This window comes from Nansenia antarctica (genome assembly GCF_963989245.1).
Source record: "Nansenia antarctica genome assembly, chromosome: 3".
Classification (NCBI taxonomy): Eukaryota; Metazoa; Chordata; class Actinopteri; order Argentiniformes; family Microstomatidae; genus Nansenia; species Nansenia antarctica.
In genome coordinates this window covers 78,718,039-78,730,641 of record NC_137688.1, presented here as the reverse complement: position 1 = coordinate 78,730,641, position 12,603 = coordinate 78,718,039, and the positions used below count along the sequence as shown (strand labels likewise).

At 46.4% G+C, this 12,603-nt stretch overlaps 2 protein-coding genes across 2 annotated transcripts in view; one reads left to right on the top strand and one right to left on the bottom strand.

The window, feature by feature from the left end:
- LOC308152139 (CLIP-associating protein 1-B-like) overlaps positions 1-12,603 on the bottom strand; it is a gene marked incomplete at both ends in the record, with an annotated part of 61,487 nt that overhangs the window by 15,506 nt on the left and 33,378 nt on the right. The window contains 5 exons of the mRNA XM_080525052.1: positions 550-613; positions 1,462-1,706; positions 2,665-2,688; positions 3,673-3,770; positions 4,905-4,967. Of these exons, the coding sequence (XP_080381178.1) occupies positions 550-613; positions 1,462-1,706; positions 2,665-2,688; positions 3,673-3,770; positions 4,905-4,967 (494 nt within the window). The remainder of the gene's footprint in view (positions 1-549; positions 614-1,461; positions 1,707-2,664; positions 2,689-3,672; positions 3,771-4,904; positions 4,968-12,603) is intronic.
- LOC308153169 (SAFB-like transcription modulator) lies at positions 5,693-11,888 on the top strand (the record flags this gene model as incomplete). Its single annotated transcript, XM_080526257.1, has 15 exons — positions 5,693-5,744; positions 6,820-6,932; positions 7,156-7,305; positions 7,615-7,733; positions 7,831-7,994; positions 8,089-8,198; positions 8,306-8,362; positions 8,960-9,105; positions 9,631-9,811; positions 9,974-10,098; positions 10,309-10,485; positions 10,578-10,928; positions 11,099-11,237; positions 11,415-11,572; positions 11,783-11,888. 15 exons carry the CDS (start codon positions 5,693-5,695, stop codon positions 11,886-11,888), a joined length of 2,148 nt encoding a protein of 715 aa, XP_080382383.1.

The window sequence follows — 12,603 nt, the reverse complement described above, 5'->3', positions numbered from 1 at the left end:
GAATGTGAATCTCAACACCGGAGCCGTAGGAATCTCCATGTTTCAATGTGTCGAGGCTCAACAAACAACTCGTGGCGTTTGCACTGCCGCCATATATCTAATTACAATGGACCTATCGCTAAGCCATTCCCCCAAAATAGAAATTGTCCAATCATATCACAGCAAAAGTCACTACAGGCAGAAAACTCGGACAAACAACTCGCTAATATCTGATGGTGAGAAGCTTCTAGACTAAATATTCTTGTCATCTTTAAAAAAACATGTCTATTACTTGATTTGAGCGAGCGTCGTTTGTTTGTCCGAGTTTTCAAAGGAGGCGTGGCTCAGCGATAGGTCTATGACAGTTGGCAATTTGACTGACGTTATCAAAAGGGGGACGACACACTTACTCTCTGAGGTTAGAGTCCACAGCAAAGACGACCATGCGACAGAAAAGGACACTCCATTAGTACAGGAACAAGATTAGTCTGACGTCACCACACGCAAATCATGATGTAATGGTATTAGGCATGCAAAGCACACGTGCACGCTGGGTGCCAGAGGTCTGACCTTGCTGTGTGGGTCGGCAAACATCCTGGTGAAGATCTCACACAGCCTCTTCAACTCCACACGGCTGCAACATGAAGGAAGGAGATGTTTTGCAGCAGTTATGATTAAACACAAACACTTCTATCAATGTCTTTTTTTCCATGAACTATTGTCTTATTAAATGTTTTATCCGTTTACTTCTTATATTTGCTTTTACTCATTGTTTTTATTTTCTTACTATGCTCCTCTTGCTGTGTTTTTAAATAATGTATGTAAAGCACTTTGAATTGCCCGTTGTATGAAATGTGCTATACAAATAAACTTGCCTGGCCTTGCCTAGGTTATACTTTACTGATCCTGCAATGAGCAGGGGTAACTGCAGCAGCATTAGTGAGTCTACTGGCCTTACACCTCTGCAAAACAACCACCAGGAGGCGTCTTTGAGCAATTGTACCGGATAGGCTGACTGTACCTCGAACACATGCATGGAAGTGCTTAATATTGAGTTCGAAAATGTGAGAGGGGGGGAGATCTCAGCATAATGTATGAGATACATATGTTATTAGGCCTATGTAACACAATTATATGTATACTATTCCTGCGTTTCTAATCAATGTGTGTGAAAGTGATTTATTCTCACAGCAAACATGGGCGTTTATTCTTGTAGCAATCATGTATATGATATGTATATACTAAGTACGAATGTGTAGGCCTGTAACAATTCCACATTTCGCTGTACAATTAATTGTCTCAGAAATAATTGCGATTAACAATATAATCGTTTCACACAAATAATGTCAATATTTTCAACAACGACCTACACCGCACGAAACATAGTGGTTCTACAGAGGATTCTAGAACAGACAGAGGAGTCCTACGGTCTGGGGGGGGGGGGGGGGGGGGGGTTCCGTCCGGGGGTTCCGTGCCACCTACCTGAGGGTTCTCTGACTCTTCAGCAGGTTCTGCAGTCCTAGCAGCCCCTCCTTCCTCTCCGACCAGTTGGAGCTGGCGCAGTGGTTCAGGACCTCGGCCACGTCCTCCGTCTGACGGAGGTAGTGCGGCATGCCGCCGTTCCGTGAGCTGTAGGAGCGCTCCGAGCAGGCGCTGGAGGCGTCACTGTTGGCGTCGTCGTCTGAGTAGATCCCCGGGGACTCGAACCTTCGTCTGACCGGCCTTCGCTGAGGGGGGGCAAAGGTCACAGGTCGTCACAGGAGAGGTCCAAAGGGGAGGAGTGAGAGAAGTATACAAAATGACGATGTGAAGGAGAAATATGGACAATACTGTTTTTTTTTTTTTTTTTTTACCTAACTACCATGCAACTACACAAGGAGCTAATTTGTGACTAAAGAGCCATGCAAGGGTGTTCAGTGGGTCTAAAGTCAAGGGGAGGATTCTGTATTGTGTAATGCGAAGTGCGGTTGTGAAGGAGAAATGTGACAGTCTGATCATTTGGTCCTCATGTCGGGATCCGATGTAATGATCGGACTTTTCTTTCGAAAAATGTGAATACATTTCCGCGTTGTTGTAAATCAACGACACGTCGCTAGTCAACTAAGACAGCTTGTTTTGTGAGCCTGCTAACAATGTAAAGTAGTGTTATAGTTAACTAGGTAGCAGTGGGGATTACTCACCCAATCCATTGAGTTGCAGTATTTTGGCTTGACTAGCGAGTTTGTGTTGTGTTTCGTATTTCCATAGTCCATGTTTCAAAAGAAAAGTCAGAACATTTTGATTGGTTGCCGACATGTGGACCAAATGATCAGACTGTCACAAATATGGGCAATACTGTTCTTTTTCTTCTTTTGTTTTTGTTACCTAACTACCATGCAACTACACAAGGAGCTAATTTGTGACTAAAGCAGCCATGCAAGGGTGTTCAGTGGGTCTAAAGTCAAGGGGAGGATTCTGTATTGTGTTATGTAAAGTGCGGTCGGTGAAAATCATTCGATACTCAAAGAGATGAGGTATCATATTGGATCATCGGTTCATTAAGCAACAGGATTAAGTGACTGTGTTAAACAAAGTTGAATCAATGCCAAATTTTTTTTGTCTTTTTGAACCCTTGGTCTGCATGCAATGATTTGAAAGGAGGATGTTGAACCCCCCTCTGTCACACACGAGGTTGACATAATATACCTTGTTCCTGGAGTCTCCTAAAAGCTGAGGTTTACGACAACACAAGGAGGGAAAAGTGAAGACAGTTACACATCAGATGTATAATAGACTGACAGTTCCATGTAGAGCCATTGTAATGAAGACGGGTGGGCTTCTGAAGGAGACCAGGTTTATCCAGAGATATGTTCCTCTGCAGAGCGGACCAGGAGGGGTAATCATGAGGGCCCAGGCAAAAACTGGGGGTGGAGACTTGCTGACGACATGAGTTTCTGGCTCTTGGGATTAACATGCGTCCCCACATAACAAATCGTGACGTTAGAATTATAAGGTTCCATCTCCATTTTTGGTCCACATTTTACATAATCTGATCCATTAGGTGTCTATTAATGCCTGTGTGGTGTTATTTTTTAAAATGTTGACATTTTTGAGTTAGTAATTAATAAAATACAAAGGTTCCATCTCACAAAACATAATGGAATGTAAAAACTTTTACGCTCAATATCTCTGAACTACCCTAAACGGAGATAGAACCTTATAATTCTAAGCTCATAAATTGTGAATGACATAAATTCCAACAAACTAAAATACTTTCTGCTGAAACTTCAAATTTGGGATTGAGGTGGACTGAAGCGTTCAGAAATCATCCCTTCCACCCTCAAAGGCCTACTGTAGCATGCAGGGTTCCAGCAGGCAGGCGCCCAGACCAGACTAGATGATCGTGGAGTGAAGGTATTATTAAAGTGCGCTGATCGACAGGTTGTCTGTCTATCAGCGCGTACGCTTTAACAATATCTTCACTCCACGATCATCTAGTCTGGTCTGGCTGCCTGCACCGTCTGTTGTTCTTCCTGCAACACCAGTAAACATATCCAGGATCCAGCAGCGTCGTCGGTCTCGTGCAAACAAACCCGTCAAACGTTTTACTTGCCCCGGGCAAGCGGGCGAGCAGGCAAGCGTTAATCTGGAACCCTGAGTATGTGAAGTGACATCTGGATGATTGTGTGATTCTAGAGATGGCGAGGGTCTCACCAGGGCGTCAGCCACAGCGGCCTCCACCTCCGTGCCGGTGTTGAGGATCCTCATGGCGTTGACGGAGGCTGAGATCCGGGCCTGGTGGGCCAGACGCTCTGGAACACACACAGAGACAGAGACAGTCACACACAGTAGAGAAGGACAGTCACACACACACACACACACACACACACACACACACACACACACACAGTATAGAAGGACAGTCACACACACAGTAGAGAAGCACAGTCACACACAGTAGAGAGAAAGATAGTCACACATGCAGAACATACTGCCTTGAACAAACAAGAGAGAAGCAGATCCTTATAGGGAGTAAACACATCATGTAATGAGTTAGGGAATGAAACACCGGAACAGGTTGAAATCAGCATAGCCTATTCTTAACGACAAAACAATTGCCTTCAAGCTACAATTACATTACCACAGCACAGGCAATTAAAGTAGTCATTAAAACCAAGGCTGGTGCAGCAAATCAAATTTACAACACAAACTGGAGAGCCACTGAAAAAGAAAACAAAAACATTGTGGACAAAAATAAGGATGTAAAAATGGATCTTTACAATTCACAACTAACAAGGCTTTGAGATCTGTGTCTTAACACTTCCGTTTCTAACAAGGTCATGATCATACATCCATCATGCCAATGTCATGTCATGTGAGAGATTCATCCAGGGTTCCCACACCTACTGAAACATCACATTCAAGCACCTTTCAAGGACTTTCAAGACTAAATTCCCTCAAATTCAAGGACCCAACACGGCATAGTTTGAGACAGATCTAGATGAGAACTATCCGCTCACAGACAACAATTAAAAAGAGAGGCTTGAATGTGTGAACACTAGATGGTCTCTTGCCTTCTCTACCACAGCACAGCAAAACAATATATTGTGAAATATGTGTAAAGTTAAGCAATACAGAGATTTATTTACTAGTTGACGAGCTAAGTAAAACATTTTTGAATATAGATTTATTTTTGGGAGAGAGGGGAATTCAAGCACTTTCAATTACCTATTTACTAAACGACTAATGTATATTTTCAAAAACTTTTAAGACCTTGATTTATTTTTCTCAAATTCACAAACTTTCAAGGATTTCAAGGACCCGTGGGAACCCTGTTCATCTGTCATTGTGAAGGATGGAGAGTGGCGCTCCGCATCGCCCCCTAGAGGCCAGAGATGACGGAGAGGAGACATGCTAGTCTGGTCTGAGGTAGACATGCAGGTCACCTGACTGCCCCACGGGCTCTGTGGACGAGAGTGCGCTGGTGGAGCGCGAGTGGCGTCGGGAGGCTAGAGGATGACACGGGGAGCGGAACATCCCAGAAGGTTAGATACAAGCAGACCTACGCTGGACAGAACCTAACCCCTAACCTGCGGAGGCATTCTGACCAGGGTTGCCAGATAGGATTGACAATTTCCAGCCCTAACCACAGTCTAAAAACCGCTAAATCCACCAAAAACCACCAGCCCAAAACCTATATTGTCAGAAAGCCGGTCATTTCTATTGGGCAGGTGCCCATCATCTTCTGCCCCCTAAACTCAGTTATCAAGGTCCTTCATTGATAAAATGACATAAGGGATGGAAAGGGGGGATGGCAGTTTTAGAAGGGGGATGATGAAGCGCGCTGGACTGTGGAATGGTCTAGCATAGGCACAGCACATCGGCATAATAGCAAATTTCTTTGTTATGCTTGTTGTAAAGAAAAGGTTCTATGACGCATTGAAATGACATTAAACTAAGATAATAATATGGTTACCATAATTTTTCAAATCTTTATTAATAAGTAATTACAGGAAAAGTAAATGACATTTTCTGAGAGCGAAATCTGTTGTGGTATTTAAAAATGGCGGTTAGCGGTGAACTCTATGAACATGGGATGACGATGTTGTCACGATTTCCATTGACTAATCAACGGTCTGCAGCGTCACACGTCACACACAGCCTAGCAGGGATGGTACCTTTCGCTCCTAGTCAGAAAGGGTAGCTAAAACCAGCACAGGTACTTCGGCCCGGTATGGCTCGGTTGGCAGTGGAGAAAGCAAAAAAAAACGGGCTCACACGGTACGGTACGGTAGTGGAAAAGTGCCAATAGGCCAAATCTTGCCCCAGTACATTTTAAAGCTGACTGAGATTAGGTTTTCAATTAGAGGTAGAGGTACTTTGTGCACTGCTTAGGGATGGGAATTGATGTTATTGATGCCATTATCGGTTCTGCTTAACGGTCCGATTCTTTATCGATTCCCTTCTTTATTCCTGATCAATTTTCTGTGTGGGGGCAAAAAAGTAGGCAGACACAGGTTTTCAACGCAGCGGTTTTATTATCTCTTGTGTAGAATGTCTGAATTCTACATGAATTGTGAACATGTTAAAATTAATTACAGTGATCCTTTTCTTAAAAGGATATAACGTTATAATAAAACAAGTCTAAAACTGACTAAAACAAACAATTCTTTAGAAAAATAGGCATGTATGCCTAGTAACATTTGAATAAATTACAATACTCCTTTTCAAAAGGGAATGAGCCTGAACCAAATATAAAATGTAACTTAATTTAACTTTAAGACAATAAACGTTAACACATCGGTAGCACTACCTGGCACGGAGCGCAAAGTGTCAATGGGTGCGTTATTATTCAGTGGCAGCGTAGGTCGTCTACCATATAGAATCCACAACGTTGCATTTCGTTTGACTTAAATAGATAACATGCTACTCGATCAGCTTTCTCAAACAAAGTTTACGAACGGATACGAGGCGTTGTGGCATATCCTTGTTTTGACTAAATAAAACTCACCGCAGAGTTTGACATCATGACGCATGAGTCGCGCAAGTGTCAGAAAAACATGCTGGCATCAATAAAAGGAATCGGGTGTACGATTCCGATAGTTAATAGATAATTTGGAACCTTGTTCTCAACCGGAACTGTTTCTCGATTCCCATCCCTGGTACTGCTGTACTGGATGTTGGTCTACTACTAAACAGACAGAGTCCTGACTAGCACAGTCATCCAAGAAACATGTGAACATGCAGGCGTGAGTTAATGGTAAGCTGTTAAGCACATGGAGAACCAGTAATTTATGTTGTTGTTCCTGCGTGGACATGGCTCTGACGATGATGTGCGTGTTGAAAATGTCCCGATTTCAGGAGGTGCCAGCAGTGGCAGTACAAGCAGCTCCACTCGAAACATATGGGTGAGCGGCCTCTCCTCCAACACCAAGGCAGCTGATTTGAAGAACCTGTTTGGCAAATATGGCAAGGTAAGCCTGGAGCCCTTTCTAATCCTCTACAATGTCTCACACTGTAGTCTTTGTTAAACATTTCAAATGAGGGTAACAGTACTCTCCTTAAAGGCGAGTGCTTTGTGCAAAGTATTCCATTTTAACTTCATGGACCTAAGAGCAAATTCTGTTGGTTTCCTGAATGCAAGCACCACGTGAAGCCTTTTGCCCCTAAAGTGAGTCCACACTTTGCTGCCCACAGGTTTTTAGTGCCAAAGTGGTCACTAACGCTCGCAGTCCCGGAGCTAAATGTTATGGTTTGGTGACCATGTCCTCCAGTGCAGAGGTGGCCAGGTGCATCTCCCACCTTGACCGCACAGACCTCCATGGACAGCCGATATCTGTTGAAAGGGTGAGTTGCTATGCAGGACAGTTGCTATGCACTTTGCTGGCTAGAATGTCCAGAATGAGGAATTCGTTTTGTGACATCATAGAACCTTCAGAACTCTGGGAGGATTCTCTGATTGCAGTTTGAAAGGCCAGTCAGTCAGTGTAGCTTTGGCCAGAGAAACATTGGCTGGCATGATTCGTCTCTGACCCACCATGCGCTCTACTGTATTCATTGTGAGGAGAATAAAGGTTTGAGGCTTTTTGTATTTCACTTAATGGAAACACAGTCATAATGCTTTTAAGTTTTTTAATAAAGGCGTTGTCTTTTCAGGTTAAAAGTGATCCGTTCAAGAAAGAACCTTCAAAGAAGGAGTTGGAGGACAAAACAAGCTCCAGCAAGTCATCGAGTGACAAACACAGCACCACCACAGGGACAAAGACAACTAGCAAGTGAGCGAGGGAGTAATAGATAACCCAAGTGTCCATTCAGTGGTTGTTTGAGAAATAACACATTAATTTTTCACTTTCTCGCTCTCTTGCTCTACAGAACCCAACCATCTTCCAAAAAAGAGGAGAAGAAGCCTGATAAGCCTTTGGATAAAGACAGTAAGGACTCGTCCAAGAAACAAGAATCCAAGAGTACTAAATCTGACGCAGCTTCAACCAGCTCTGGCACAGATGCCTCTAAGAAAGACGATAAAAAGCATGGACGTATGTCTGCCCCCCCCCCCCCCTTCTGGTTAAACTTCAGTATTGCTTTGATGGGTAGTTGAACTGACAACCTTTCTTCTCTTGTTTTGTGCAGGGACCAAGAGCCCTGGCAAGTTGATGGTGATTGATCACGCCAAAGGGGAGCTTAACTTCAATAAGATGAGGCCACCTTTCAGGAGGGGGGGAGGACGGTACTTTGACAAGGTAACATAGTAGACACTTTGTCCTCTGGAAGTTTGTGGATCCAAAACATTGCTTTCGAAGGCTGTCAGTGCAGGGTGTTAAATGTATGTACCTCTGTTTTCCTCAAGCCGGGTCCCCCCAACATGATGCAGCGACGACCAAGATGGTTAATTCCTCCCGAAGAGGTGAGCATTTTGAACAACTTTTCTTCTTTTGTATACTGCCCTTCCGCTTTGTCACCGGTGCCTTTTTCAACACTCACTGCGACCTGTATTCCCAAGTCAACTGGCCATCACTTCACACCAGGCGACAGATCCACCGGTATCAGTTCATTTATAAATCCATCATCAGCAAACCGTACCTTCGCTCACTACTAAACATTTCTACCAGCATACGCAATCTACGCTCCAGCAAATTCATCACTCTGGTCATCCCCACCTCCTTTGGCCTTCTTTCCAGTTTGCTGCCCCCTACTGACTGGAATGAGATGCAAAAGACACTAAAACTCAACACATTCATCTCGTTACCCTCTTTTATTATCATTACTAGATATAGTCTCTGATCAATGCACATGCTTTTAATATATCCTCCCCCTGGTCCCTGTTTTATATACTGTATTTGTGATGTTGTATTTTTTAGGATGTTTTTCAATTGACTTTTGTTGTTATGAGAATTGTTTCTCAATTGACCTATCTGGTTAAATAAAGCAAAAAAAAAAAAAAATGTTATGTAATGTGACTTCTCTTTTTCATCTACACTTCAATGTGCTTGTTCTTCCCTAGATTGAGATGATGAGAGACAAAGGGAGGATGTTCCCCAACAAGGGAGGCAGCAAAGACATCCTCCCCTTTGAGAAGATGAAGGAGCAGAGGATGCGTGAGCGGCTGGTCAGACTGGAGCGTATGCGCAGGGCTATGGAGCTGCGCAGGTGAGCCTGAACCTTGCACACCCTGGAGCACTGCTGCTGTTTGCACACATCCCTGGTCAATGTGAACACTCAGTTACCCTTTGCACTACTGCTGTTAACGAATACTGCCTTTGCACATACCTATTTTTGCATATTGTACATACCTCTTTTTGATAGCCTCTATTTATACATCTGCATAGGCCTTGCTGTACATACCCTACTACTATCCTCTCCTGTATATATATATACCTCTTAACTACCGTACTTGCCATACTGTACCTATCACTGTCATGTTTTATATCACTATTTGCACTTCTGGTTAGATGCTAAACTGCATTTCGTTGTCTGGTACTTGTACTCTGCAATGACAAAGTTGAATCTAATCTAATCTAATGACACACTAACTCAGACATGAACCAGGGCTCTCTGTAGACTTGTCTTCACATGGTGGTGCAACCGTAGGGTAAACGGTTGCAATCGTAACAGGTGTCGAATCGTTACAAGAATCAACGAAATGCGACAACCTGTGGGTTTCTGTCCTCGTAGGCGGCGTGAGATTGCAGAGCGGGAACGCCGGGAACGGGAACGGATCCGTCTGATTCGTGAGCGGGAGGAGAGGGAGAACCTGCTCCGGGAACGCCAGAGGCTGGTGGAGGAGAGGCAGAAGCTCGAGAGGGAGCGCATGGAGAGAGAGAGGCTGGAGAGAGAGAGGATCCGCATAGAGCAGGTGCATAAGCAATGCTGGAGCTCAACGTCCCTTGCATTTCGACAACCAAGGGCCACAACCGTAGCTGGTTGTCGTTAAAATAATTGAGCTTCGTTGAAAGATGAGCCGTTCTTGCAAGTAAATACGGGGGGATCTCCCTCCCTCCCTCTCTCTCTTTTTCAGGAGCGGCGTAAAGAGGCGGAGCGTATGGCCCGTGAGCGGGAGGAGCTGAGGAGGCAGCAGGAGCAGCTTCGCTACGAGCAGGAGAAGAGGAACAACCTGAAGAGAGGCCGCGAGGCGGACCACAGGTACACACCATCGCCACGCTGTGGATCGGGAAGAGGTCGCGCGATTCGTGACAGAGCAGCTTGTGCTGTAATGCCCTGTCGTCGTGTCGTGCCCCCCCCCCCCCCCCGGACGTAGAAACCGGTTTCCTACCTTTCCCGCCTGTCTGAAAACTGAAACAAACTATTCACTGTCACCCAATGTAACAAAGTTTGCTTCTATCCGTGTTTCAGCCGGAGGGACGACCCCTACTGGAACGGCAACAAGAAGATCCCAGTGGAGTCCGAGGGCCGTCTGAACCAGGGGTCCGACTACAACAATCGCCAGCAGAACCGCTTCGCTGAGTTCAGCCCGCGAGAGAGAGGCCGCTTCCCAGAGGCAGCTGCTGTGGTGACCAACACCTTTGAGAGGTAGACCCTGCCAGGACACACACACACACACACACACACACAGATGCTCATACGTAATGACAGAGTTGACTCAACCATGTGATCCCGTCCAGGCGGAACCGCTTTGACGGCGAGCCAGACGCCAAGAAGAACCGGCCCGCCGCTCGCAGGGACAGCTCCGGGTTCGAGCGCTACCCCAAGAACTTCGACGCGGTCCGCCGGGCCGAGCCTCCGCCGCCCCCGCGCGCAGACATCCGGGACACGGACCGCCGGGAGATCCGCGACAGAGACGAGCGACGGCCCGTGCCCATGCCCGAACGCCCGGCCGGGGGGAGGGCACCCATGCCTGGCATGTCTCACACCCGCTCCCCCAGGGACACTCACACCGGGCACGGAGGATGGAAGAACGAAGGCAGTGGTGGCGGTGGCGGCGGCGGCATGGCCGCCAACAAGAGAGACATACGGTGAGAACAGACAGGATGCTCAGAGTGCGCTGGGGTGATCAAGGTTCTAGAGATAGACGAGGAATTTTCTTTTGGTCCATACGTTTGTTTGTTTGTTTGTTTGTTTTTCTTTTGCCCTCCGTCACATTGACCTGGCTGTAACCCTGCCTGCCTGTGGTTGTGTGTCATAGCGCGGCCGTGCGGATGCGCCCAGAGCGCTCAGGCAGGGACGGCCCCGGGCCCGCCCTCAGGGGAGGCTCCTCAGCCAGCCGCGGGAGGTCGAGCTTCACCGGCCGTGACGGAGGCAGACCCATGGTGATGGCAGACCAGGTAAGCGCCTCATCGCTCACCCCCACCTCCACTCCATGGACTCATGCTCCTACTGGGGGGGAGGGGGGGGGGCACTAACTGGACATGCTGGTGCACTTGCATGAACGTGACCTGGGTTAGGGTTAGTGGATTATGTCTTCTGGAAGGTTAACTCTTCCCTCCTGCGGTTCTCTCCAGCATTTCAGCTCTGGCAGACAGGTGGTGGTGGAGCGTCATGGCCGGGACCAGGGCCCCAGGAAGGAGTGGCATGGCGGGGCGGGGTCCCAGGGAGGGGGCTTCCCTGACAACCGCAGGATGGGGGAGAGCCGCGGCAGCATGATGGCCCCAGACTCTAGGTATGAACAGCTTAGTTGATGTGGTCTTTAAGACTGTAAGTATGTACTGGGCCGGTTTTTTTAATGACTGCGGAAACTCTTTCTTTCCTCCGATGATTTCAGTTGATAACTGGACGTTGAAGGCATCAACCAGCTTTTATGTGACACTGTTTGTGCCCATGATGTACAGCGTCTCACACACTCTTGTCTTCTCCCCTCCTGTCTCTCCAGCCACTCCTCTGGGATGAACAGAATCGTACAGATCACCAACAGCTCCATGTCCAGTGGCAGCGTGGGAGGATTCAAGCCCTTCAAAGGAGCGCCGCGGAGGTTTTAGCCGCCTCCCCACAATCCCCCAGTTTCGGCTATCTTTTCAGTGCAAAGATATGGAGGTGTAGTGCTGCCAAGCACCAAAAAAAATCCTTCTGTTATTAACGAGATGTTTAAAAGTAAAAACGTATTAATGTGATCTCCTATTAATGTGATAATTCTCAAAAACTACAGGATTAGTTTTTTCTTGTTTTGCTTGGCAGCACTGTGCCACTGTACACACAACAATTTGTGTTTTTTTTTTGTTACTTAATTTCTCTTTTTTAAATTGAGTATCAGGTGTTTTAAGAGGCTGGCTTCTAGCCAAAATTACCTTTTTTGTTTTGTATAGATGACTCATCTTACAGTTACTGTATGTCTGTTGCCAATGATGTTCGAAAAATAAAATAAAAACCCGCCCCATCTGGCAACCCTGATTCTGACAACGAGCCTGAGGGCCGACCTTTCTCACAGCGGACACGTTTAATGGTCGTTAAGGCATCGTGACGTTCAACTGATCCATGTAGTAAGTGCATGTGACACGATTAGTGACGAGAGAATAGAAAAGAGACAGTTTGGAAGACACAGGTTAGAAGACCCAGGTTAGAAGGGCATGCAGGAGAGAAGACCGCTCCGGATGGCCTAGGAGGTGATGGTCAGGAAGGGGGGGGGGGCAGGTATGGTGGACAAGGAGCGAAGGGTACTGGGGGTGGGGGGCTCATATGGTACTCACCCAGAGGAGA